The sequence below is a fragment of the Rhodamnia argentea genome, chromosome 4, assembly GCF_020921035.1.
Source record: "Rhodamnia argentea isolate NSW1041297 chromosome 4, ASM2092103v1, whole genome shotgun sequence".
NCBI lineage: Eukaryota > Viridiplantae > Streptophyta > Magnoliopsida > Myrtales > Myrtaceae > Rhodamnia > Rhodamnia argentea.
The window spans coordinates 14,846,586-14,874,469 of NC_063153.1; the positions used below are offsets into that span (position 1 = coordinate 14,846,586).

The following is a 27,884-nucleotide window of genomic DNA, read 5'->3' on the forward strand; positions in this document are numbered from 1 at the left end:
CACCAATTTTTCCTTTTTATTGAGCTCCGTGAGTTGTTTTTCCACCGGATTTGTATGTGAAGGGGGATATATAAAATCAATACACTATCAAAGTACCCTATCCTCCCTCGTACAATAATTTAAATTAACATTCTATTTGTTTCGTGAAAGATAAGTGATTTGAATAATATTTTCTTAAAAGTAATTGCTTATTTTGTTTGAATTAATTAGTCAATGAAAAAATATTTTTATTATTGCCAATAATTTATGTCTTAAAATTTTCGTGTATGATGAAAATATTTTTTTGTTTATTCATTTTCAAGCCATACAAACGATCCTTCTCAAAAAAAATATTACGTTATAATTTCTCAATTTTGACACAAGATACTTATTCGATCTAGGGCGTGTGATGGGCTAATGTGATGCCTTGCGTACGCTCACCCCCACCAGATCACGGGGAATCTAATCATCTAGAGGTGCTTTCGGTGGGGCCCCCACCAGGCAAAAGGGACACCATCCTAAGGGCTACGTGGCAAGTTAAGTGTCCCAACTGGGGCCCAGGCTTTAGGTAGAATTTTGACCCCTTGATGGAGATTTTGCTAAAACAACGGTACTTTGTTATTAAAAGTCACGCCGCAAGGAAACTTCCTTTAATGGCCACGTCAATTACACAATATTAAAAATGCATCTATTTCATGAAAATTTAATAATTTTAAAAATAATTTTTTATAAGTTATTTTTTGTATCGAACAAAACTTTTTTTTTTATTGTCCATAAAAATAGCTAGATATAAATAGCCATTGACAATCAAAATATTTTTTATCAATTAATTATTTCAAGCGATGCACGTGATTATTTTTAAAAATATATAATTCAAATCACTTATTTTCCGTCTAAAACAAATGGAGCCTAACATGCCAAAGTGTCCTTTGAAAATGTAAGAAATAAAAATGACTTGTTGCATGCTTAGCGGTTTTTTTTTTGTGTTTTTTAACGTATCATGTCACATCGTTGTCATTTATTCAATTTTATAATATGTGAATACAGACATTTTATTTATAGTGGAGATTAATTATTGCTCTGGAGATATCGATTTAGGTAATGCTGTAAAAAGGATCAATTTATTTAAATTGATATAGAAAATGACGTGAAAAACCCTAAATAACTATCGAAATAATTACGTCGAAGCATTTGGCAAGGGTATGCCTCTCGGTCACCTTACGTTTTGCATGGTAACTTTATCAATGGGCCTTCATATCTCATTTATCATTATTTCTCTTACTAATAACGGACAAAACAAAAAAATAACGGACTAATTTATCATATCAAAACACGTAACACCATGTTGTTCTATGTTAATAACAACCTTGTATGTCATTTGTTATCTATCTACTTTATTTGATTTTGTGTCGAATCTTCATCTCGGATCATCTCTTCTTATTGGATCACTAGAATAATTTCAACCAACGTAAGCAAATAATTTGAAGGGATTTTTTTTATTCAGGGACACGAGCATGGATATTTGGTGCCTAAAGGCTCGTCAAACACCCTATGAAGTTGTAAACCCCATGAATCGATGAGCTCCAAGCTTTTGTGTGTGGATGAACCGAAATCAAAGTAATTTGTACACAATTGGCAAGATTTGAATGGATGACCTTCCATTCCTCAATTAGAAATCCTACAATCAATTTATGCCAACCTTGAAAATTAATCTCAATTGAGTTTTTGTTATTTTTAGTTCGTAACCCATTGTTTTAAAAAGTACTCGCGGGATGATCGCATGACTCGTCCTAGGGTGCCGAGGGTATCATTAGAAGCCTAGTACTTGTGAACTTCAGATGATTTTTTCTTTTCAAGCTATGCTCAAAACTTACCTTTCATTGGCTTTTCTGCCCGAGTCCACATGTCGCTATGGCTCCAACACAAATTTTAGAAAAAAAGTGAGAGGTGCAGGCGTAAAAATGAATGGTCTATGAATTTTGATTAAATGTATAATGTTGTTCTTTAATCTTTAATTTATTTAATATGATTTATGAATTTTGATTCAATGAACAATTTATTCAATGTGATTCGTGAATTTTCGATCTAATGTATCATGTGATCCTCGAATTTTTAAATATTTTTATGCGGTCTATGAACTATACTAAACATTTATCAATAATTCATCGATCACATTAAAATAATTAAAAAATTAAAAATAATATTGTACATTGAGCTAAAATTTCGGAACGACCCTTCACGTTGGATCAAAGTTTGGAGATTTTCTGTGCTAGTATCCCCGAATGAAATGCATTGGTGGCTGTGAGTCGAGCTCACGCGGATGAACAGCAGGCAACAATTTCACCCGAGCGAGCGTTCCGTAGACGGCGTAGAGGTTGTGTAGGTGGGACCAGCCACGTTTGAAGCGAACGCCGATGAGACACCTCTTCAGATTCGGATCTGGATCGGGCGGCTCACAGTTGACAAAAGGGCGGTCTCTTTACACGTCGACATAGGGGGGCCCACACTAATGCTAGACGCGTATCAACCTACGAGGGGTTGGTGTCTCCCGAAGTCCTGGACGCACGAGAAAAATAATTATTTATTTTCTCAATACGACACGAAAGAACACAGGAAAAGTCGCGGGACTAATACCGATGACTTTGGGAAGCCACGATTACCCGTTGTAAGAAACCGACAACTCGCGTTGCTGTCTCGATTCGAATTTGGCTTAAAAATTGGCGTCCTGCTATATTTAAATTTTTTTCTTTATAATTCGTGCTTTTTTTTTGTGTCATTAAAACAAGTCACGTATAGCATTATTAACTATAGTTACGATAATTCCGGCAGCCCGAAAATATGAAATATGGCACGGTTAATTCTTATCCGTTACAACATGGATATCTTAGAATTAAAGTCCTGAAAAGATTGCTCTAATAGATGCCAACATCGTTAATTGAATAACTCGACGCGTGAGAAATACAAATCAAGTTCGATCCGCAGCAAGTGATGTACAATTCAATTAGCATTGACAAATCACTTAACATCTAAAGATGGAAAAAGTCTTTTGGACATTTAAATTTTTCTTTTTGCGGCCATAGTTACATTTGCTTGTTCTTCAACTTAAAGATAGGGCTTACAATTTGTACACTCAAAAAATATCATACATGCTAAAAGGGTAGACCTCATTCGCTAGTTGGCTTATTAAATGATGTCACAATATTAATTAGATGCGGAACATCCAATTACAGATCGTCCCATCCTAATCAATATAACGAAATAATCAAAGAACATTTAACAATTCTGCTATATTTTCTTCTTATTCTCCTTCTCCTTTTCCTTTCTTGGTCTTTTTCTTTTTCGAAAAAGCTACCAAAAAAGTTCTAAACCTGTTGTAATCGTGTCAATTTAGTCATAAACATTTTACATTTATGTCAATTCAGTCATTCCAATCAATTTTGGCCGAAATACGCCGACATTACGCAACTAGCTCTGACGTAGTCAATTTTTAGTAATATATCAATATTTCTTTTGAATTTTTATTTTTATTTTTTTTTCTTTCTCTTTTTATTTTTTTTCCTTCTTCCTCCCGCCGGCAGCCAAGCTAGGAGGCTGGCCAAAGGCAAGGGTCGGCCTTTCTGCCGCCGGACGAGGTCGCACCTAGCCAGATCTAGGCGAGGGCGAGCCTCGCCTTTGGCCGATCTCCAAGCTTGGCGGCCGGCTAGAGGAGGAAGAAGAAGAACAAAAAAGAAAGAAAATGACAAAAAATAAATAATAAAAATTCAACAAAAATTAAAATATTATTAAATTTGGCTACGTCAGCAATTTTTTTATATCAAAATTCGTCAGAATAACCGAATTGACACAAGTACAAATGATTTATGATTGAATTGGTAAAGAACGTTTATAACTAAATTGACACGATTGCAATATGCTTGGGACTTTTTTTTTTTGTAATTTTCCCATTTTTTCATTCATATGGATAAAAAGCCATTTGCAAGTAAATTGTGTGTGTGTGTGCCATTTACAAACTGAATATACGAATGGCGGTCTCTAATTTCCATTAATTACGCACTCATATTATCAAGTAGCGACTATGTGTGAAGGGGGAATTACAAGTTTCTATAATCTTACACAAAATCTAGACTTTAGCTTGCTTTACTCCAAAGTCTCCACGTGCCACGTCATTACGGACTTCTAAACCGACAAATCCAATAGAAGCCTACCACGCATATCAGGCATATAAACAGTTCATACTACTTTCGCTTCTTACATTGCTTCGAGAACAGATGTCGCAAAAATATGTCGCTAAGTCGTAATCACTCAATGTCCTCGCAGTCCATATAGAAACCGACACGGTCTATTTCTCTCTCGATTTGATGCCACGCAACAAGCCCTCTTTGGGGGGATCATCATATCAAGTACGGAAAAGGTTGGTTTGGGGGCAAAAACCCTTTTCAAGTGCCCCTCCGTTTGGATATGTTTGGAAAGTTAGGTGAAGGATTGAGGATTTGCAAGTTCCCCTGTTTTTGGCAGGGCCATTGGGAAAATGAGAAAAATTGCAATTTTCCAGATTCACCCTTGCCGTTTTGTTGGAATCCCCAAATCAACCCTCTGAGTTTTTCTCTACTCGGACGCTTTACCTGGGAGGGCAAAAATGTCTTTTTCCCTTTGTGGAGACTGGGGACCACATTGCGAAGGTCACTTTGTGTAGCCAATTAGCAATTGATAGGATCTTGACACGCGTCTGCGAAAGGCGCTTTTACTTTCGAGCAAAGGGATTTGTTAGGGAATCGACCGTGTGTCCAAGTGTCGCGGTGCGGGTGTGGGCCAAGGCGTTAAGGATTGAGGGTTAAGGTAGGGTTCGATTGTAGAAATAAGAGCATCCTTTGAAAGATAATTGTACGATGATTAATTTTCATTAGTTGTCTCAATTTTTTTAAATTTTTTGATAATTTTTCAATTTTCAGTCAATTTTAATCGAAATTGATTGAAATTGGTCAAAAGGACTACATTGGCCAATCTTCAAAATGTTTGGTATTAATTTGGCACAATTGAAATATTTATGGCTGAATTGGGCACTATAAAATAGATTTATGACTTTTTGGATAGTTTTTCCATCTTGCTTACTTAGTTCTTTTTAGAGACCTTAAACTTTTCGAGACATCGTATCTCCAAATCGATTAAAGAATCTAAGGAAATGACCAACCAAGCATATTGGGGAGCATGTGGTTTATACATGTCTACTCATTTTACTAAGTTTGTAACACGTGCGGGAAAATGAAGTTTTGTTGAGAAACGCACAAGCACACGTGCGTATCGGGTCATTTTACTAAGGGACTTAATAAGTGGAACCAACAAGTGTCAACTTAGATGGCAACAGAATTTGTTCATCTTCTTGTGATCTTGTTCAAAACTTATGATTGACTGATATTGCTCACATCATTTATCGAAAGAGCAAATATCATCCATGAAACCGATTAGATATAAATTATTCGTGTGATTGGTGCTTGTGCTGTGTGGATAGAAGGTTTCGGCCATCCCAAGAGGATCGAGGAGACCAAGTAAGTGAGCTGTTTTGGCCGTGTCTATTTGTTCAACTTGCATAGCGGCTTGTCTCTCTCTCTCTCTCTCTCAATGCTACAACATCTATCGCTCCGTCCATTAAACTCAAAAACCCGACACCCTTGTATCGGCACGTTTCCAAAGTTGCTCACATTACTTAACATGCAGCGTTGATTTTTTTTTTGGTCGTAACATGAGGCGTTGATTAAAGTAAGATAGCTTCTGATGATCATGCTAGTAGCTCACATGATTTGTGAAATTTAATCGATACGGTCCATTGAATTCGTGTCGATCAAATAACTCTTCGTCTAATGTCGATGGCCCGTATCTCTCTTTTTTGCTGTCGAGCTAAATAAAGCACGGTGTGGAAAAGTCAAAAGGTCAACACTAGTCGGAGAATGCGCCTGGGAAACTCTTCCAACTAATTTGATAATGTCCAACGGCGTCGTTTTCTTCTTCTTTTTGAAACTCGGAATCCCGTCCGTCCTCGATCATCGTCAGTCGTCGTCATCGTTACTGTGGAAATCAGACAGGTGAAAGGACGGCGGTCTCCGCAAGCGAGCGACGACCTGCCAGGCGGAGAAGCAGCACCGAGCATGAATGACGCCAACGCCATCGAAGTCGCCGGAGTTCCGACTTCGACTCTCAACTGTATAGATCTCTCGAGTTCGGATATGCAACAGTCGGTGTCTCTGCTCAAGGTCTTCGATTCTCTGGAGTTTTTCCCGCTACTTCGATTCGATATCATGTGCCGAAACCGAGAAAACTAAGGCTTTTAGTATGTGATGACATTGACGGATGAATCCTATCCATTTGGCCTCAGGCGTGCTTGGATTCTGGCTTTTTCTACGTGATCAATCATGGAATCAGCCAGGATTTGATGGAGGAGGTCTTCGTCCAGAGCAGGCGGTTCTTCGGTTTGCCTTTGAGCGAGAAGATGAAGCTGTTGAGGAACGTGAAGCACCGAGGCTGTGAAGACTAAACAGAAAGAGAGAAGAAGAGAGAAGAAGAGAAATAGAGTTTGGAGTTACTCTCTGTATTCAAGGAAAATCTTCATCTGAGAGCACTTTCTCTCGTTTTCTCTATTTTCTTATTTATATTACACCGCTCAACTTGAAGAACTACCAAAGGTAGTTTTACAGCTCATCTAACAAACTAAGAGAACAACAACATTCAGTTAAATGCACAAAACAGAATAACGGTTCTGCAGCGGAAGAGCTCCTTTTTCTCTTTCTTTCCTGGTTGAATCAGCAGCACCATGTATACGTGTAGCTAACATAGCCGACGACTCGCTTACTTCACTTCGTCTGGTCTTTGTTGAAACAGAGTGTGCAGCATTCACCATATGATTCTTAACATCCCCGCAAATTGGGGAGGGGTCGACAGCCCATACCCAATTTGGTTCTGATAGTAAAGTGAGCCAAGCGTGACAATGATTTGGTAAAAATATCAGCAAGCTGATGAGCGCTAGGAACATAACGCACATTGAGAGAACCTGAGGAAACTTTCTCCTGGACAAAATGAAAGTCAACTTCGATGTGTTTGGTGCGAGCATGTGGAATAGGATTGGCAGTAAGAGAAATGGCAGACTGATTATCACAAAACAAAAGTGTTGGTGAGGAGAGACATAAACCAATGTCACGTAGAACAAAGCTGATCCATGTAAGATCAGCAGTAGTAGATGCAAGTGCTCGATATTCAGCTTCTGTGGAAGAACGAGATACAGTAGGTTGCTTCTTAGTTGCCCATGAAATGAGATTAGAACCAAGATAGGTGCAGAAACCAGTAGTTGAGCGTCTGGTGTCAACACAACTAGCCCAATCAGCATCAGAGAATCCATATAAGTTCATTGAAGTGTGAGAATGAATAAAAATGCCAAGATGAACAGTTCCTTTAACATAGCGAAGAACCCGTTTCAACTTTTGATAATCACCAACTGTTGGCTGCTGCATCTTCTGACATAAGAGGTTTGTTGCATAAGCAAGATCAGGACGAGTGATTGTTAGATATTGAAGACCACCAACTAGACTTCTATATTCAAGTGGATTGGCAAGTAGGAGTGCGTCATTTTTCAGGATGACTGATCTTAGTGACAAAGGAGTTGAGACAGGTTTACAGTCTGTCATGTTGGCTTTTGTCAGAAGATCAAGAGCATACTTGGTTTGACAGAGAAAAAGATCATGAGTGGTGCGTTTCGCTTCAATCCCTAAGAAGTAATGGAGACACTCGAGATCTTTCATGTGAAAGTGAAGACTGAGTGAGTGAATCAGTTTAGTTAGTAGATGATCGGAGCTGCCAGTCAATATAAGGACTGTTTCTGGTCCATCATGAAGCACAAAGAGTGAGGGATCAGTTGTGCTACAAAAGAAACCAGCTTCAAGAAGAAAGTTGCTAAACTTGTCAAACCAAGCATGCGGCACTTGATGAAGACCATATAAAGACTTCTTGAGGAGGCACACAAATTGAGACTTCTGAGGATGTGTAAAACCAGGTGGCTGCTCCATATAGACTGTCTCATTTAATGTTCCATGTAAGAAAACATTTTTAACATCAAGTTGATGTATTGGCCATTGCTTCATCATTGCCATAGAGAGCACTATACGGATGGTGGCATGTTTAACAACAGGACTAAATGTTTCTGTAAAATCAACTCCCTCTTCTTGGTGAAACCCCTTAGCCACTAACCGAGCCTTCAATCTATCAAGGCTTCCATCAGGTGCTAGCTTAGTTTTAAACACCCATTTACATCCTATGACATTCATTTGGTTAGTGCGAGGAACCAATATCCATGTCTGATTTTTATGTAGAGCATCAATTTCATCCTGCATTGCTTTATGCCAACCTTCATTTGCTAAGGCTGATTTAACTGAACGTGGTTCAAGAGGAACGGTGTATTCAGCCAGACATGCATATCTGGGATTGGGTTTGACAACACCAGATTTTAGTCGAGTTTGCATAGAGTGAGTAGAAAGGGTACCTTGTGAATTAGCTGGAGGATTTGGCTGAGTTTGGTCGATAATAATTTCATCTGGTGTCTCATTTGAGTGAATAAGAACCTCTTGTTCATCAGGGACTGAGGCAGACTGCAATTGTAAGTGAGATGAATGTGATGGCAGTACAACAAGATGAGATGTATTGAAGGAGCCAACACCCAAGATTCTACTATCTTGTAAATGTCCTATATATCCATTTGAGTGATGTTTCACCTGTTCTGCACTTGTAGAATCTAGAAGTTTAACTTCTTCTGCCCATTGTCGATACAGAGTTGTATACTGATTGTACTCTGTTGTTAGTTTCTTAGTGAAAGGAAAGAAACTTTCGTCGAACGGCACATGTCGACTAATGTATATACGACCATCAGCAGGCACAAGACATCAATATCCGTTATGGCGTTCACTATATCCCAGAAATACACAAGTGAGTGATCGTGGATCAAATTTATGTTGTGCATATGGTCTGAGGCAGGGGTAACATGCACATCCAAAGACTCTTAGATGGTCATAGCTGGGCTCTTGTTGATAAAGTTTGCTGTAGGGTGAGTGCATTTGTAAGTTTGGTGTAGGAAGTATATTGACAATGTAGTTAGCTGTCATGAATGCATCAACCCAGTATTTTAATGGAATTCTAGCATGATAGAGCGTAGCTAGGCCCAGTTCAACCACATGGCGATGTTTTCTTTCAGAAATCCCATTATGTTCTGGTGTATAAGGACAAGAAACACATTGTTTGATGCCACAGTTCTGTAAATGCATCTGAAATTTGTTGCTAGTGAATTCTCCTCCACCATCACATTGAAAAATTTTGATTCTACGATCAAATTGATTCTCTACTTGTTTCTGAAACATGACAAAGATGTCATAGAAGTCTGACTTCAATTTCATTGGATAAATCCAACTGTAATGGGAAAAGTTGTCCACAAAGATGACATAGTATTTGAAATTCTGTAAGGAATTGACTGGTGATGGACCCCAAATATCACAATGAATCTTCTCTAAAGGAATAATAGATGCAGATTCTGATAAAGGAAATGGTAATGCAGTACTCTTGGCAACTTGACAGCTTCTACACATAGTGGGAGTTCTTGTAGTGCAGTGAATCAATTTCTGAGTCTGCAGATACTTCAATGTTTTTAAGTTGGTGTGAGCTAACTGCTGGTGCCACACATCTTCTCCTACAACTTTATGTCTTTGAGTGAAGTAGGCCTCTGTGGTTTGTGGATCCACTCGGTAAAGTTCTCTAACTTTCCTTCCGAGCATCACTGTTGTGTTGGTACGATTGTCCTTTATATAAACCCCATTTTTATCAAAAACAAATGAATAGGGATAATCATCTGTTAGTCTTGATATTGAAAGAAGATTTTTCTTGATTTCAAGAACAATCAGCACATCATTTAGAGGTAATGAATTAGTTTCAGTAGGTAACACAGCATTACCAATATAGGCTATAGATAGACACGAGCCATTCCCTATCATAACTATATCAGTCCCATTGTATTTAGAAGAGTTATGAAGAATACCCGAATTTGCAGTGATGTGAGCAGTCGCACCAGTGTTTGGATACCACTCACTGCCTTTAGAATCTCCAAGATGCATTGCTGCTAAGGCTGTTGGAATCTCCTCCGCCTGATATGAGTTGTCGAATCGATACCAGCAATGAAGTGCATCATGTCCTGGATGTTTATAGATTTGACACTCCAACCGAATAGTATCTGTTATTTTCTCATCCTGCAAATGTTTTTTAAATGTTAAATTTGAGGAGGGATATGATTTGGTCTCTTGATACCTTTGTGACGAATCTGCATATGGGCGAAAACCCTGACCAGAGCTAGAAAAATTATTGAACTGCTTAAAACGTTGATCCTCCCGATTCTGATTCTAGCTATTTGGCATGTAACTTTGATTTCTTCCAGGATATCCATAACTATGATTTCTACTATTAAATGGACGTCCTCTGCCATAACTACGTCCTCCGCGGTTACTACCTCTTTGACCTCCAAAACTATAGTTTTGCTGAACAAGTTCGCTGTTAGATTCCACCTTCTGCTGAACTTCAGACTTCCTTTGTCCATAGTAGGCTAGATGAGGATTGTACTGGCTTGAGGAATAGCTCTGTAATCTTGTTTCGAACCTCTCTAACTATGATATTACTTCATCATATTCTGGTTGAGGCTTCAAGCAATACATGGTAGTTCCGAAATTCTCATATTCAGATCCTAATCCCTCCAGAACGCCAAACATCTTAGTTATCTCATCTACAGGCTTTCCAATTGCATTTAGCTGATCACAGATTGATTTGTATTCTCTAAGATAAACAGATACTACTCAATCTCGTTTCTGCTAGGCTTGTAGCTTCCCTCTTAGTTCAAATTCTCTAGCTACAGACTTCTGTGTGAATCGATTAAGTAAAGTTTGCCATACCTCATATGAAGTTTCCAAACCAATGATCAGACTCAGAATATTCTCAGATACAGCTCCACTGATCCATGACGATACAAGTTGATCAGTTCTTACCCAATCTGAATAATCGGGATTCACAACTTCAACTTCATGACCTTCAACTTCAACCTGTAATGTTTGAATAGGTGATGGAATTTCACCACTAATGAATCCAAATAGTTCTTGGCTTCGCAAGAATCTGTGGAATTGTGCTTGCCAAAGAAGAAAGTTGTCTTCAGCTAGCTTGATCGTGACGAAGTTGGATATGTTAACATGGATTGGAAAAGGATATTTCTGTGTTCTTGCTGCCATTCTCATGCTCTTAGAGATGGCTTTGATACCATGTGAAGACTAAACAGAAAGAGAGAAGAAGAGAGAAGAAGAGAAACAGAGTTTGGAGTTACTCTCTGTATTCAAGGAAAATCTTCATCTGAGAGCACTTTCTCTCGTTTTCTCTGTTTTCTTATTTATATTACACGGCTCAACTTGAAGAACCACCAAAGGTAGTTTTACAGCTCATCTAACAAACTAAGAGAACAACAACATTCAGTTAAATGCACAAAACAGAATAACGGTTCTACAGAGGAAGAGCTCCTTCGTCTCTTTCTTTCCTGGTTGAATCAGCAGCACCATGTATACGCGTAGCTAGCATAGCCGACGACTCGCTTACTTCACTTCGTCTGGTCTTTGTTGAAACAGAGTGTGTAGCATTCACCATATGATTCTTAACAGAGGCTATACTCCTTTGTTCGATCAAGTCCTCGATCCTGCAAATCAGATTCACGGTTTGTGTCTGATGATCCTATTTGTTCCTCTGTTCCTCTTGGGAGTCAGGTTGCTGATGATTTTACAGCTTAAGGCGGACATAGATGAATAGCTGGTGACTTTGATAGCTTCCGGTAATCAGCTGGTGGTCGAGCAGCAGTTCCTAGAAAAGGAAGATCAATTAGTTATTATTCCTGTTTGTGATTGTATTCTTGGAGAAAACTGACACAGAAATAGGAGCTAGTTGTTTGAGGTGGTAACACAAAACCATGAGATCTAAGACAAAGATTTGGCTGAAACTTGTGACTACCTATCTGTTTATCACTTTCTGAAGATTGTTCGTGCAGTAATGATTCCATTGATGTCTTATAGGAGATGATAAGGAGGGATACTACATAGGAGTGGAAGTACCAGAGGACGATTCGGGTGCACAGAAGCCTCATTTTGGACCAAACCTATGGCCTTCTGAGGGTAGCCAGTTATTTAATATAATGTCTGTCCAACTTAAAATAGTTGCTGATCATGGATGCTTATTTTGGTTTCACTGTTGTATTTTGACTAGATATATTGCCAAGATGGAGGCAGGCGATGGAACAATTTGGTAGTCAAGCATTGTGAGTTTTTACTATAGATGATGTAGAGCCATAGACATTAATTTTTCTTGCTAGTTCCAGCCTGTCAATTTTATTCCATCCAAGTAAAAGATAAAACAGAGATCTTTTGTTTCTCTGACGGGGTGTTTTGGGCTTGTTCAGTAGCCTATGTGTCACCATCTTCCCCTTCTATATGGGTCAGATGTTGCCAAGTTCTTCTAATTTTGAAGGTGGCCCAATGGGAGTTGAATTGCCTCTGACATCTGAATTGAATATGCTCTCTTGGGCTCTTATCCAATGTTGGCCAAAGTAAAACTCTTCTAGTTATTTGTAGCGGCTGATTAAACAATTTTCTGGGGTATTGTGCCAAAGCTACTATGCTGCAATATGAACAAGTTATTTTTAGCTGTCGAGATTTGCCATTAATCACACTGACCAAGAGCGTCAACGCAAGTGTCTAATTGCTTGCAGTGGTAGTGCTGATATTACAGTCAACAGGGTTTTGACTTTTGGACACAAGAGTGATGCCTAGATGATTCTATGTTGCAAGATTAAGTGTAATTTGTTGGTATAACCAAAGCGATGGTAGTCAATTTGGCAATTTTTTGATTTGTATATGTGCACACTCAGAAATGTGGCAAAAGTAGTGGCAAGGATCATTGCTCTAGCACTTGATCTGGAGGCTGATTTTTTTGATAATTCAGAAATACTCGGCGAGCCTATTGTGACCTTGCGCTTGTTGCACTATGAAGGTGGATTTTACTTCAATAAACTTCATAATAAACCCCGCAATTCTTTCTTCTCATCCAGTTGATATTCCTTTCTTTGTTTAGGTCTAGTCTCTAATCCCTCTAAAGGAATAGATGGAGCTGGGGCATATTCGGATTTTAATTTTATTACCTTGTTGGCAACAGATGATGTCCCAGGTCTCCAAGTATGAAATTTTCTCCTGCGAAACTTTATATGCAGACTTTATGCGTACTTATGATGCATGGAACTTTTCGAACTAATTCAGATTTGCAAGAACAAGGATGCTAAACCTCCGACATGGGAATATGTGCAACCTATGAGGGTAAAGCCGAACTGCATTGTAGTTGTGAATTTGAGATGATTATGTTAGAGATCTCGTATTTAGAGTATTTGGATACTTTTGGTGGAAGATCACCCTGTTAGAATTTATATTCAAATGATTTATGGCTTACAAATATGACTTGCAATAGCTTTACTTTTAATCTAGTACTTCTGGTTTATTGGAGAATGTACACTGTTTGCCCTTAAATGCATGATTGGACGATTGCTTAATGCCAATGTTGGATGGAATACTACCCAAATACTTGTGACAACTTTTTGACAAAAATCCTTCTTTGTCTGACCCTGATCTGCTACTGTAATTCTTGTTTGTACAAAGGCAGCAATATGCCAGTTTAGTGAAAGGGTATTTTTGTCAGATGGGTGATAAAGATGGATTCCATTTATTAACTTAGAGAGGTGCCCTCATCTACATATCCTTTCCTTTCTGGAATTTGCATCTATATGTAAGTGTACATATTAACTTCGATCAGTTTCCTTCTGACGCCTTACTGATGAACCCCACAAACACTCTTACACACATGCATACAATGGTATTCCACCATTCTTTCCTGGTTAATACTGGTCAATGGTCATAGAACTCCCACGTTTCATACACATTCTACAATTATTTATGGAGTTAACCTCTTTTAGTTGTTTAGTTTATTGCTTAGATTCCGTTTTACAATAATCATCACAAATATGGGACAGAAGAATCTCACAGTAATCCTGAAAAGTAATATCCTTTCTGTGACTACTTTGTACAGAGCATTCATAGTGAATCTTGGTGATATGCTAGAACGATGGAGCAATTGTATTTTCAGGTAATATGCTTTAATAATAGTCTATATAGATGAATTGGCATGAGGAAAGCTTTGAACACGAATGTTGGAGATTATCTTATGGCAGGCTACTATAGAGATTGTTGACATGCCTCAAACAATGCCAGAATTTCTTCTGTTGCATCGTCTTGGCTCTTGCTGATATCAGTGGCCCATTAGTAGTGAATAATCGTCTACTCTTGCCATTGGTCAGGAATAAAATTCCAAGTTAAACACAGTCGGTGACCTACATTAGTTTCTACACAGAGACCATTTGTGAATATCAAACAATAAAAAATTGCTATTCTAGTGCTTTTATTATCACTCAGCTCTTATTGGTCAACTTTTGGATACTAATCATTGCATGTGTTCTGGCATCGCCAACCACAGAGAAGGCTTAACATGCATTGCCATAATGCATGAGAACATTTTAAAATGATATATGAAATGAGCTTTTTGCATGAATCTAATAGGTGCCTGCAATTCTCTATATTTCGCAAGTCAGTCTCTATTCTTTCTTTTTTCAATTTGATTTGCTGCTTTTTTGCTTCAGTTTGTCAAATATATACTTTTTATTTGCTTTTGCAATCAGGTCCACCCTCCATCGAGTTATAGGGAATGGTCAAGATCGGTATTCTGTAAGACCTTCTGCTCAAAAGCCTTTAAGAGAACTTTTAAGCATTGTTGAATCTATTGGAAAAATTCTCATTGATTGTTGACCAAAGTCGTGACTACTTTAACCGTAAAAAGGACAGTTGAAGCCAATTTTGGATTGTTGTAAGCTGATTCAAAATAGTTCCTAGTTTTGAGATCACATCTAGTGGAAAATCAGTTGAACTTGTGATCAAACTCTTAGGAAATTCTTCTCAACTTGAGATTATTTTCAGGGATGATCTACATTAGTTTTTGCAAAAAAAGCCTAATTGTTTTGCCTTCCCTAGTTAGCATCTTTTGTTCATCATGTTCTCCATTCTTATCTTCTTCTTTTGCTAATATTTCTGTTAGAAAAAGATTCTATTGATGCTCATGTTCTCATGAAATGCAGATTGCATTCTTCCTGAAGCCTAACCATGATTGTCTCATTGAGTGCTTGCCAACATGTGCGTCAGAGGAAAATCCTCCCAAGTAAGTTGTCTTCAGCACATTAGTTACTTTCCTATATATCAACAAGGTGGTGCAATTCTACCTCCTCTCTTATGAGTTCTCACTCCTAAGATCTAGTTCTCCTCCCTGATTTGAATGAGCGTCTTTCTGTGCATGAGTGCTGTTGTTCTGCTTTGAACGTGCATGTTGAAGTGGATATTGCATGTCCAAGGATCATCCAAGCACTGTGAAGAGGACTGCATCTAGTTTAACTCCATGATGCATAAGGAAAAAATGTTTACTCATGAATTAAGAATTAACCTGTCCCGGATTTGATGAATTGATACGATCAACCGCATGCTTGCATGCTCTTTTTATGGGATTGGATCCTTTTCGCTTGGGGATTTGGGTGCTGTGTTTAACGTAGCCACTCCGATAGTGATTAGACATGGTGCAAATTAGCAAATTTATACCAGCATTGGATCCTAAGTTTGTTCAAAATTGCATAAATGTGCGGGTTTCCGCCTGTCCAATGTCAGACTTACTTGTCCCAAAGATTCAAAGATACTCATGCTGATTTAACTGTATACAAAAGGGAAGGAGCTTAGAGTTTGCCAGTGAGAGCGGAAGCCTGTCAACCTGCACTTGCCTGAAGTAGGGGTATGCTTGGAGAACTCATACAGATGTGCATAATGAGCTCTTAGAGAAAAGCGTTCAATGGGGTACCTACATGTTCATATATATGCATATACAACCAATAATCAGTTCATGTTTATGCATGGAAGCAATAGTTCAGCCGCTTCCGCTTAAATTAGATGGTTTGTACACGCAACTCTTTCAAGAAAGGAAAAGAGAAGAAAATGACACACGTCTAAGCGCCAACTCTCCTGCGATGCAACAGATGGATCCGCCCACTTTTCAACGATAGTTTTGCGAGATGGGACCGTACATGCAACTTTCTGTATCCTTGACAAGATTTTTCTAGACGAGGTGGGCGTGTCGCTAAGCCTACAAAGGATTGAAAATATGACCGGCTGAGGAGAGAGCAAGCATTTCCATGTGGGTCGGACTACGGGTGGCATTGGCAAGTGCACTGACCGAGATCGAAAGCATTTTAGCAACATTGGCTGCTACTTTCGCTATAAAACACAGAAACAAGCTTTAGACACAGAAATACTTGACTTGGTTCTCTGCGTCTGTCTCTCGCTCTTGTGCTCTATGTAGTTGCAAAATCTCCCAAGACCCAACACTGAAGGTGAGTTTAATAAGCAATTAACCAATTAATTTTACTCTTTTATCTTTCTTGTTTTCGAAACAGTCCATTGATCTACAAGAGGCAGAAGGGAAAATTTACGGTGGAATTAGATGTTATGACATGTTTTGTTTTGCCCATTAAATTCGAAATCACAACTTTCTTGTATTGACTCAATTGTAATGCCGTTTGCTTTAATGTAAGGTGCTTCCTTTAAAGCGTAGCAATTCATGCAGTGTTTGTACTTCTGATGAGCATGCAAGTATTTTATACAATTAGTGAAAGTAATTGATAAGCCATCGAGTTCACATCTTTCCAATGTCTCTTTCATTTGAGATAAGCCCTTGCTAGTCACAAGCTCTTGCAGAGGAGAGAAAAAAAAATTGGTACTAATCTCGAAGATCACGTATTTTCCTTGGCCCCTCAAAATTGAAGCATCATAGCAGTAAGTTTTTTTTTTGTCACAATCATAGCTTTAAGTTAAAAAGCAATAATGACAGCTTGTAAACACAAGCATTTTTTAGGACACGGATCCTCATGAGCTCCGCAGGAAAAAAGGCCAATTGAATGTGGATCTCGATGAATTAAAACAAACCCATTTTCAACCCAAGAAAGTAAAATTTACGGTTCGCTCATCATTCGAATTCAATGAATTCTCATTCGTCAGAAGAAAACGACTCCTTTCTCCCCCCACGCCCCTCCCCCACAGCCCCCCTCCCCCCCCACCACACACACACACACACACACATTGTTGAATCTGTCCAAAAAAGTCTTATTGATTGGTGACCAAAGCCGTGAATAATTTAACTGGAAACAGGGCAGTAAGCCGATTCAAAAAAGGGTCTAGTTTTGAGATCGCGAACTAGTGGCAAGTCAATTGAACCTGTGATCCCTTAAGAAATTCCTCTCAACTTGAGATTATCTTCAGGGACGATCCACATCAGTTTTTCCCAAAAGGAGCCTAATCGTTTTTCCTTCCCTAGTTAGAATCTTTCATTCGCTACCTTCTCCATTCTCAATGTCTTCTTTTGCTAATATTTCTGTTAAAGAAGATCCTATTTATGCTCATGTTCTCATGAAACGCAGTTTGCGTTCTTCCTGGAGCCTAACCATGATTGTCTCATCGAGTGCTTGCCAACATGTTTGTCAGAGGAAAATCATCCCAAGTAAGTTTTCTTCCGCACATTTTCCTATACGTCTACAAGATGGTGCAATTCTACTTGCTTATCAGTTCTCAGTGCTAAGACCCAGCTCTCCTCCCCGATTCGAATGAATTTCTTCATGCGTTGTGCTTGAGTGCCGATGCTTTGCTTTGAAGGTGCACGGTCGAAGTGGATATTGCACACGTCCAGGGATCATCCAAGCACTGTTCAGAGGGCTACATCTAAGCATCTAAGTTTAACTCCATGATTCATGGAGAAAAAATCTTTACTCGTGAATTAGGCATTGTCCTGTCCCGGATCTGATGAATTGACACGATCGACTGCCTGCTCGTGTGCTCTCTTTACGGGGTTGGGTCCTCTTCGTGTGGGGATTTGGGCGCCGCGTTTAACTTCGCTCCTTACATGATGCAATCTAGCAAATTTTTTGTCAGCATATCCTAAATTTGTTCAAAATTGCGTCAATGCGCAGGTTTCCGCCCATCCAATGTCAAGACCTACTTGTCCCAAATATACAACGACACCCATGCCGATTCAAATGTATACAGAAGGGGAGGAGCTTAGAGTTTGCCAGTGAAAAGTGGCAGATTAAATTGTAATTATTGGGAAAATCATCCTACAAGTGACTCACGAAATTGAAAGTACGACAAGTAAATACCTAAACAACCAAACTATCAATGCAAAGACATGACTCGACTTGACAAAACGAGACTCTCGGTCTACTACTTCGAGGAAGCAATCTCGCCCTTCAACCTCTTATAAGCCTCGGTGACCTTTGTAGCCTGTCCCTCCGTCTTCTTCAACTTTCGCTTGAGGATATCGACTTGTGCTTGAAGAGTAGCCGTCGGTGGCACTTGAGGAATCTTGGGACGCAATGCGTCGGGGATGATGTGCTTTTTGATATAGTGCTCCGTAGCATGATACATCTTCTGTGGATACGGCAATTCCTTCCTTGGCAGGCTAAGCTTTTTAGGACGGCAAAGGTCCTACAATGTCTGGCACGAGCTAACAGCATTGCTCGTGCTCGAGGAGGGGAGTAGAAAAATCCAGCATGAGGCGCTCGTCGTCAAGGAATGGCGGTAGCTTCTAGACCACCCTATATTGTCGTAGGATGCGGTAAGAGATGTACTCTGTGGCTCCAGTGATACCCAACGAAGGGACTGGCCCCTCGATTTCCACAGCTAGACGAGCTTCCCTTACTCCAAACCAATCGGCGCACCATTGAAAACCTTGAAGAGATGGATCCTCCATGAAAGCCAACCATTAGGTGAAATGACAGTCCGATAATTCCTCTTGTTTATTTTTGAAAACTAAGATAGGATGACAAAAATTTAAAAGCTTACCGGCCGAGACAAGGGTTCTGCAATCTTTTATGTGAGACATGAACCGTACTTGTAAAAGTTCGGCGTAAGCATGAAAGCCTTTGGAAGTTTCCCGCTTATACTTAGCGAGGGATATAAAGGTTTCAGCTAATATTGCATTGACTAGGTTTTTCCCTTCACGCACTTGTTCAACAAAATAAATCATCTTTGGATCGATATGATCTTGACAACGAGGGAAAATGAACAATTCTAAGAAGGCTAACATGAAAATTTTACCCTTTTGCAAAGACTTGACTTCGTTTAAACCCTCGGTTAATTGTGGTTTGAGAACTCATACAGATGTACAATGATATACATACATATGCATACTAAATAATGCAGTAAATTCAATATCATGCTCAACTTTGGCTAGAAAGTTCCAAAACTATCCATAGGGATAATTAATGAATAATACTTGGGGTGAGCAAACTGGACCGCCTTGTCCGGTTTGGACTGGACTAACTGTGTTGGCATGGTCCTTGAGAGGGGTGGTTCTATTCCCGATCCCAATAAATTGGACCTATGATTAGGCGGTGCGGTGCCTCGGTTCCATGGTGGATGGGACTGGACCGAACTGCTCAAAATTTGAAAAACTAGTTAATCTAATTTCCTAATCTTCCGCTCGACACTCACTTCTCTCCTCTTGTTCGATGCCCGTGTCTCGCCTTTGCAACGTAGCCTCCGATTGCGTTTGTCGATATGCAGTCTCCGATCGTGTTTTATCTTGACTCAATCTGTGTTTTTTGGATAGAGACTTCAAAGTATTAGATTTGGTGCAAAGTATCGGGGTCTTTTACAATTTTTTTGCATAACTTTATTCCATCGATAGCAGCTAGAGACATTTGAAGAAGCTCCTCATTGATTTTCCTCTTATCATTATCCACATCTTTAGCATGTCCGGTACGGCTGGCAATCATCTCCATCCTCTTGTTAGCTTTTTTCAATAAAGAGCCAAATGTGCTTGCAATTTCAACTAACCCAAAAGCCCATTTATCACTTGCTTTAACCCTTTTTGAAGGATCAAAAGAAGATGATAATGGTGGTAAGTTTTGACTTGCCTCATTAATTGTCTCATCATCATGATTCTCGCCTTCTTCATGATCTACTGCCGCGTGAACTTATGAAGGGTCTTTATTAAGATTTCCCTTGGCACGGTCTTTTCCAAATATGGTTGCTAGTCGATCATATTGAGAGAAGGACTTCCCTCTCAAAGAAGAAGCTTTTGGATAAGAAGATATATTGCTTTGTTAAAAAAGAAAAAAAAAGTAGTAAAGAAGAGAAATGACAAAAAGTGACACAAACCTTGCAATATTTTTGTCAACTATCCTCCGAATGAATATCTACACAATGCTTTTCGTGATCCCACCCAAAGCTACTTTGACCCTTCAAGTCATATATTTGATTGTACAACCTTTTCAAGTTCTTCATCTTCAACTCTATATGAGATTACCTTTAATGCCAGAGCCATGAAACTTTCATTCAAACCACTTCTCTAACGTAATCATGTAACCACTCTCGAAGCTATTATCGGCTTTCATTCCTTGTGCAACTAGTTCTTCAAGACCATCTAGAAGAGCATTTTCTTCATCTATAGTCCATACACGTCGGTCCCTCTTTGTTCCCCCCCCTGGAGTTTGATAAAAATCGCTACCTTCAATTCCTAAACTGCACATTGCAATTTTAATAAATTTAATTATAAGAGGATAGTGTGGTAGAGATAGACACAAAATCATAATTAGAAGAGCAGCGCTTAAAATTCCTCCAAGATACATTATGCAAGGAAGTCTCATGCAAGTTGAAAAGTACGGGTGTCTAAATTAAGGAAATGATCGATGGAGACTTCATAATAGAAAAATATTTTGGCAAGACTAAAAGTGATGGGCAAAAATCCAAAGTAAAAAGCCGAGCGTTGCAGAAGGAACAAACAAAAACCTTTTTCTTGTAATAAACATAAACCCATTACCAATATCCTTTTCCATTACCTCCTATTGCAATATTAAAAAAAAAAAATACGAATTCATCACTTGCTGCACCACATCAAACAAGACTACCTAGGCCATAATTTCACAATGCTTAGTTTATATTAACAAACAAAAACCCAATATTATCTCGTACTTTTAGTAGAATCGTAGAGATATTAGAAGTGAAATATGCCGAATCACATGGCTAAAGCATTCAGCAGTCTTCCATGCCAGCAAGAATAGACATGATACACTTGAGAGGATACACCATTGTAAAAACAGACAAATACTCGGAAATCGGTAAGATATTTCCAAATACAATTGCCTTAATATTGAAAAGCAATCCGCACTCAAATCGTTCTTAATGCCAATAACAATGCTTGTTCAATCCTTACACTTGGCTTTTGTGTGTGTGTGTGTGTGTGTGAGAGAGAGAGAGAGAGAGAGAGAGAGAGAGAGAGAGAGAGAGAGAGAGAGAGAGAGAGAGAGAGAGAGAGAGAGAGAGAGTATGACCTTTGCGAATCGGAAAAATATGATGCATCAACTCTCGCCGTTTTTGTAAACCTTCTATGTGAACGAGATATGGTAAAGGAGGTGCTTCAATTTGCACTGCTTTAGCTTTGCGAATCAGAAAAATATAATGCATCAACTCTCGTCGTTTTTGTAAACCTTCTATGTGAACGAGATACGGTAAAGGAGGTGCTTCAATTTGCCTTGCTTTAGCTACTATGTCTGTGAGCTAAGGAAAAGAAAAAGAAGAGCCTAGGGTTTTTAGAAAAAAAATAGCTTTTATATTTCGGATGAGAGAAAGCCCATTCGAGTCTATCCCGCCCCCTGATTTTTTTTATCCGGGTTATATTCCATATATATCTGACTTTATCTTGTCCTAGAAGGCTGCCAAACATAGGATATGGTAAAATATATCATATCCGGTCTTTTATTCAGACGATCAAATGCATCCTTAATTCTCTAGCAAGCTTATGGTCGACTAATATTGCTCATCATCATTTGCCGAAAGAGCATATATCAGTCATGAGACTATTTAGTCAAATTATTGATAACCGGTGCATGTTGATGTGGATGGAAGGTTTTGACCAACCTGAGGGGGTCGAGAAGGCCAAGTAAGTGCGCTGTTGTGGCCATGTCTATTGTTCAACTTGCATAGTGGCTTGGCCTCCTCTCTCTCTTAATGCTACAACGCTCCGTTTATTAAATTCAAAATCACGACATTCTTGCATTGACTCATTTCCAACGTTGCTCGCATTACCTAACATGAAGCATCGATTAAATTACGACAATTCACGCTTTTGATGATCACGCGATGAGCTCATATGATTTGTGAAATTTAATCAACACGGTCCATCGAATTCGTATCAATCAAATATCTCTTAGTCTAATGTCGATGGCCCGTATCTCTCTTTTTTGCTGTCGAGCTAAATAAAGCGCGGTGCTCCAAAAGTCAGAAGGTCACAAATTGGAGAATGGGCCTGGGAAACTCTTCCAACTAATTTGATAATGTTCAACGGCGTCGTTTTCTTCTTCTTTTCGAAACTCGGAATCCCGTCCGTCCTCGATCATCGTCAGTCGTCGTCATCGTTACTGTGGAAATCAGACAGGTGAAAGGACGGCGGTCTCCGCAAGCGAGCGACGACGTGCCAGGCGGAGAAGCAGCACCGAGCATGAATGACGCCAACGCCATCGAAGTCGCCGGAGTTCCGACTTCGGCTCTCAACTGTATAGATCTCTCGAGTTCGGATATTCAACAGTCGGTGTCTCTGCTCAAACAGGTCTTTGATTCTCTGGAGTTTTTCCCGCTATTTCGATTCGATATCATGTGCCGAAACCGAGAAAACTAATGCTTTTGGTTTGTGATGACACTGACGGATGAATCCTATCCATTTGGCCTCAGGCGTGCTTGGATTCTGGCTTTTTCTACGTGATCAATCATGGAGTCGGCCAGGATTTGATGGAGGAGGTCTTCGTCCAGAGCAGGCGGTTCTTCGGTTTGCCTTTGAGCGAGAAGATGAAACTGTTGAGGAACGAGAAGCACCGTGGCTATACTCCTCTGTTCGATGAGGTCCTCGATCCTGGGAATCAGATTCAGGGTTCGTGTCTGATGATTTCATTTGTTCCTTTTTGGCTTCAGATTACTGAAGATTTTGCTGCTTAAAGTGGATTGAGGTGAACAGCTGGTGATTTTGATAGCTTCGTAGCAGCTGCTAAAAAAGGAAGATGCGAGTTTCTTTGTGTCAATTAGTTAGGACACTTCATCAGAGGCTCAGAGCTGACACTAGGAACTAGTTGTTTGAGGTGCTAACACAAAACCATGAGCTCTCTAGAAGGAAGATTTATCTGACCAAGTAGTAATGATTTCATCAATGATTTATAGGAGATTATAAGGAGGGATACTACATAGGAGAGGAAATACCAGAGGATGATCTTGATGCGCAGAAGCCTCATTTTGGACCAAACCTCTGGCCTTCTGAGGGTAACCAATTGCTTAACATGATATCTGTGCAATTTAAAATTGTTGCTGGTGCTGAATACTTATTTTGGTTTCACTGTTGTGTTTTCACTAGATATATTGCCAAGATGGAGGCAGACGATGGAGAAATTTCATAGTCAGGCATTGTGAGTTTTTGCTATAGATGATAAAGAGCTAGAGACATTAATTTTTGTTGCTAGTGCCAGGATGTGAAAGTTTATTCCATCCAAGTGAAATATAAAAGAGACATCTTCTGTTTCTCTGATGTGAAATTTGGGGCTTTTCTAGTACCCCAATGGTCACCATCTTCCCCTTCCACTTGCATCAGATTGTGCCAAGTTCTTTTGATGTCCAAGGGGAGTTAAATTGCCTCTGACTGCCAAACTGCTTATGCTCTCTTGGGCTTTAACTCAATGTTAACCAAAGCTTAAATCTCTCCTAGTTATTTGTAACTGCTGTTTCAACAATTTCTGGGAGATTGTTCCAAAGCTACTATGCTGCAATTTGGGTAAAATATTTTTAGCTGTCAAGATTTACTATAAATCACACTGACCAAAAGCCTCAACTCAAGTGTCTACTTGCTTATAGTGGTTGGCCTGATATTGCAGTCACAATTATATTGCATAGGGTCTCCCACTGAATATCAGTTGACTTTTGGATCCGGTTATAACTCAAGAGTAATCCCTAGGTTATCTATGTGGCAAGATTAAGTGCCATTTGTTGGTATAAAAAAGTGATGGTAGTTAATTATGGTAATTTTTTGATTTGTAAATATGCACATCAGAAATATGGCAAAAGTAGTTGCAAGGATCATTGCTCTAGCACTTGATCTGGAGGCTGATTTTTTTGACAAGCCAGAAATACTCGGCAAGCCTATTCCGATCTTGCGCTTGTTGCACTATGAAGGTAGATTTTACTTCAATGAACTAAAAATAAACCCCGCAATTCTTTCTTTTCATCCGGTTGATATTCCTCTTGTTGTTTAGGTTGGATCTCTGATCCCTCTAAAGGAATATACGGAGCTGGGGCACATTCGGACTTTGGGCTTATTACCTTGTTGGCAACAGATGATGTCCTGGGCCTCCAAGTATGAAATATTCTCCTATAAATCTGTTGTTGCAGACTCTATGCATAGTTATGATGCATGGAACTTTTTAAACCTATTCAGATTTGCAAGAACAAGGATGCTAAACCTCAGGCATGGGAATATGTGCAACCTTTGAAAGGGTAAGGACCAACAGAACTTGAGATGATTATGTTAGAGATCTTATACTTCGAGTTACTTGGACAATTTTGGTGTGCTATCATGATAGGATTTACATTTTAGTGATTTGTGTCTTACAAATTTAACTTGGGATAACTTTTCTTTTAATCTTGTACTTCTGGTTTATTGGAGCATGTACACGATAAGATGTTTCCCCTTATACACATGATTGAAAGATTGCTTCATGCTGATGTTGAGTGGAATGCTACCTCCATACCAGTGACAACTTTTTGACAAAATCGTTCTCTGTCTGACCCTGATCTGCTACTATAGTTCTTGTTCGGACAAAGGCAGTGGCATGCTTGTTTAGAGAGAAAGTACTATCGTCAGATGGGTGATAAAGATAGATTTCAATCTAGAAACTGAGAGAGGTGCCCTCATCCACTTCTCCTTTCCTGTCTGCGATTTGTAACTATATAAGTATACATAACAACTTTGATCAGTTTAATCCTTGTGATGCCTTGCTGATGAACCTCCTTCTCTCGCTCCCTCCCTCTCTCTCTCTCAAACACCCTAACACACACGCACATGATGGTTTTCCACCATTCTTTCCTGGTTAATCATGTACAGGTCCACGGTCATAGAACTACCATGCATCATACACATTCTACAATTATTGGAACATGTCTCACAATATATGTCCTGTTGCAAGAAGTCTGAGAGGGCAAAATTTTGTGAGAGAATATCTCATTTATCAGGCATCTTTTTTTTTTTATTCCGCATAAATTTTCGACTGAACATAAGAACCTCACTCTAATCCTGAAAAATAACAGTCTTTCCATGACTATTTTGTACAGAGCATTTGTAGTGAATCTTGGTGATATGCTAGAACGCTGGAGCAATTGTATTTTCAGGTAATATGCTTTAATAAAAGTCTGTATAAATGAATTTGCACAACGAAAGCATTGAACATGACGGTTGGAGATTTTATAAAGCAAGCTACTATAGATTCATAACCTGTCCCAAACTCTACCAGAATTTCTTCTGTTGTACCCTCTTGGTTCTTGTTAATATTAGTAGCCCATTAGTAGTGTAAGAACATCTACTCTTGACATTGGCTAATTACTAGCGGAGTTGACTTGGGAAAAAAGTCCAAGTTAAACACAGTTGTTGAAACGGTATGTTATGTTGATAACCTACATTACTTTCTAATGAAGTCCACTTAATGAATCATAAACCTTTAAAATCATTCCTCTAATGTTTTTGTTATTATTGGTTATATTGGTCAACTTTTCGATACTAATCTTTGTACCTGTTCTGCGATTGCTGACCACAGATAAGGCTTAACATGCACTGTCATCATGCATTAGAACATGTTTATTAATTTACAAAATGAGCTTTTCACATTAGTCTAATAGGTATCCTGCACTTCTCCATATTTAGCAAGGTCATTCTCTATTCTTTTTTGAGAATTTGACTTGCTGCTTTTTGCTTCTTTTTGTGATATCTATACTTGTTTTGTTTTTGCAATCAGGTCCACGCTCCATCGAGTTATAGGGAATGGTCAAGAACGATATTCTGTAAGCCCTTCTCTCTTTTTCTCTCTCTCTCTCTCTTGTGCGCACATGTTTTTCTTGCCATCTTTTGGAAAATTCAGCAAAAGCCATTAAGAGAATTTTGAAGCTTTGTCGAGTCTATAAAAAAAAAGTCTGATTGGTTGGGGTACTAGGAAGAGTACCCTAAAATTGAAGCCAGTCTAGGATAGTTGTAAGCTGAATCGAAAGTGGTCCTAGGTTTGAGATCACGTTCTAGCGGCAAGTCAGTTGAGCATGTGATTAAACTCCTAGGAAATTGCTCTCAACTCGATATTATCTTCAGGGATAATCCACATTGAATGGTGCAAAAAAAGCCTAATTGTTTTTTCCTCCCTCGTTAGCATTTTTCATCCATTACCTTCTCCATTCTTGGTTATTTTTTTGCTAAATTTATGTTGAAAGTCTTATTTATGCTAACATTCTCACAAAATGCAGATTGCTTTCTTCCTGGACCCAAACCATGATTGTCTCATCGAGTGCTTGCCAACATGTATGTCAGAGGAAAATCCTCCCAAGTAAGCTGTCTTCCATACATTAGTTTCTTTCCTATATATCATCATGATGGAGGTATTATATTTCCTATGTTGTCAAATCTCAGTCCTAAGGTTTAGTTCTTCTCCTCCCTGATTCAAATGACAGACCTTATGCGTTTTGTTTGAGTGCCGATGCTCTATGTTGAACGTGCACATCGAAGTGGATATTGCATATCCAAGGATTGTCCAAATTCATATGCTTGGACTTTTTGTTTATGTTAGAGGACTGCATCTAAGTTTTAACTCCATGTTTCATGAAGAAAAATGTTTATTCTGGGACTAGGCTTTGACCTGTCCCGGATTTGACAATTGATACGATTGATGAACGCTCGCACAGGGTTGGAACCTTTTCACGTGGGGATCTGGGTGTTGTATTTATCATAGCTACTTCAATAGTTGTTGTTGTTATTATTATTATTATTATTATTATGTTTTTTTGGATAGAGACTCCAATAGTATTAGATTTGGTACAAATTAGCAAATTTCCACCAGCATCGGATCCTAAATTTGTTCAGAATTGCATCACGTGCAGGTTTCCTCCCATCTTATGTCAGACCTACTTGGCCCAAAGATACTACAATACTCATGCTGATTTAGATGTATACAGAAGGGAAGGAGCTTAGAGTTTGCCTGTGTGGAGCTGGAGCCTGTCAACCAGCACTTGCTTGAAGCAGGGGTATGCTTTGAGAACTCGTAAAGATGTGCATGATGAGCCTAGAGGCGCATCAAATGGGGTGTATGCATATACAACTAATAATCTGCCTATGTTTATGCATGGAATTAATTGTTCAGTGGCTTCAGCCTTACATGGGTCTTCTCGCCTCCATGGTTTGGTTCCTAAATTAGCTGTTTGGACATGCAATCCTTTAAGAAAGGAGACGAAAAGGAGACGCCGCATGCATTTCTTGGGACCAACTCTTCTGCGATTTGACGGACGGACAGTGGCTTTTAACCAAAATTTCCGTAGATTGGACTGTACATACTGGACAAGATTTTTATGGATGAGGCAGGCTTTCGGCAGTGGGACTCCTACGCCTACACAGGC

General features: G+C 39.1%; 1 protein-coding gene across 3 annotated transcripts; it reads left to right on the forward strand.

The window, feature by feature from the left end:
* The first annotated feature begins 6,094 nt into the window (after positions 1–6,094).
* Positions 6,095–27,754, forward strand: LOC115749087 (2-oxoglutarate-Fe(II) type oxidoreductase hxnY-like). 3 transcript variants are annotated; one of them, XM_048277289.1, is made up of 12 exons: positions 6,095–6,205; positions 6,347–6,491; positions 11,693–11,743; positions 12,096–12,194; positions 12,286–12,337; positions 12,947–13,068; positions 13,150–13,250; positions 13,332–13,389; positions 14,151–14,208; positions 14,798–14,843; positions 15,251–15,330; positions 15,806–16,480. In XM_048277289.1, the coding sequence occupies exons 2-12, from the start codon at positions 6,404–6,406 to the stop codon at positions 15,894–15,896; spliced, it is 846 nt and encodes a 281-aa protein (XP_048133246.1). In that variant the 5' UTR covers positions 6,095–6,205; positions 6,347–6,403; the 3' UTR covers positions 15,897–16,480. The 3 variants fall into 3 exon arrangements, with proteins under 3 accessions (XP_048133246.1, XP_048133244.1, XP_048133245.1); XM_048277287.1 differs by lacking the exons at positions 6,095–6,205; positions 6,347–6,491; positions 11,693–11,743; ... (7 more) ...; positions 15,251–15,330; positions 15,806–16,480 and adding exons at positions 22,545–22,809; positions 22,932–23,127; positions 23,412–23,510; ... (6 more) ...; positions 26,742–26,821; positions 27,372–27,754; XM_048277288.1 differs by lacking the exons at positions 6,095–6,205; positions 6,347–6,491; positions 11,693–11,743; ... (7 more) ...; positions 15,251–15,330; positions 15,806–16,480 and adding exons at positions 22,545–22,809; positions 22,932–23,127; positions 23,412–23,510; ... (5 more) ...; positions 26,742–26,821; positions 27,372–27,754.
* Positions 27,755–27,884: the final 130 nt, after the last annotated feature.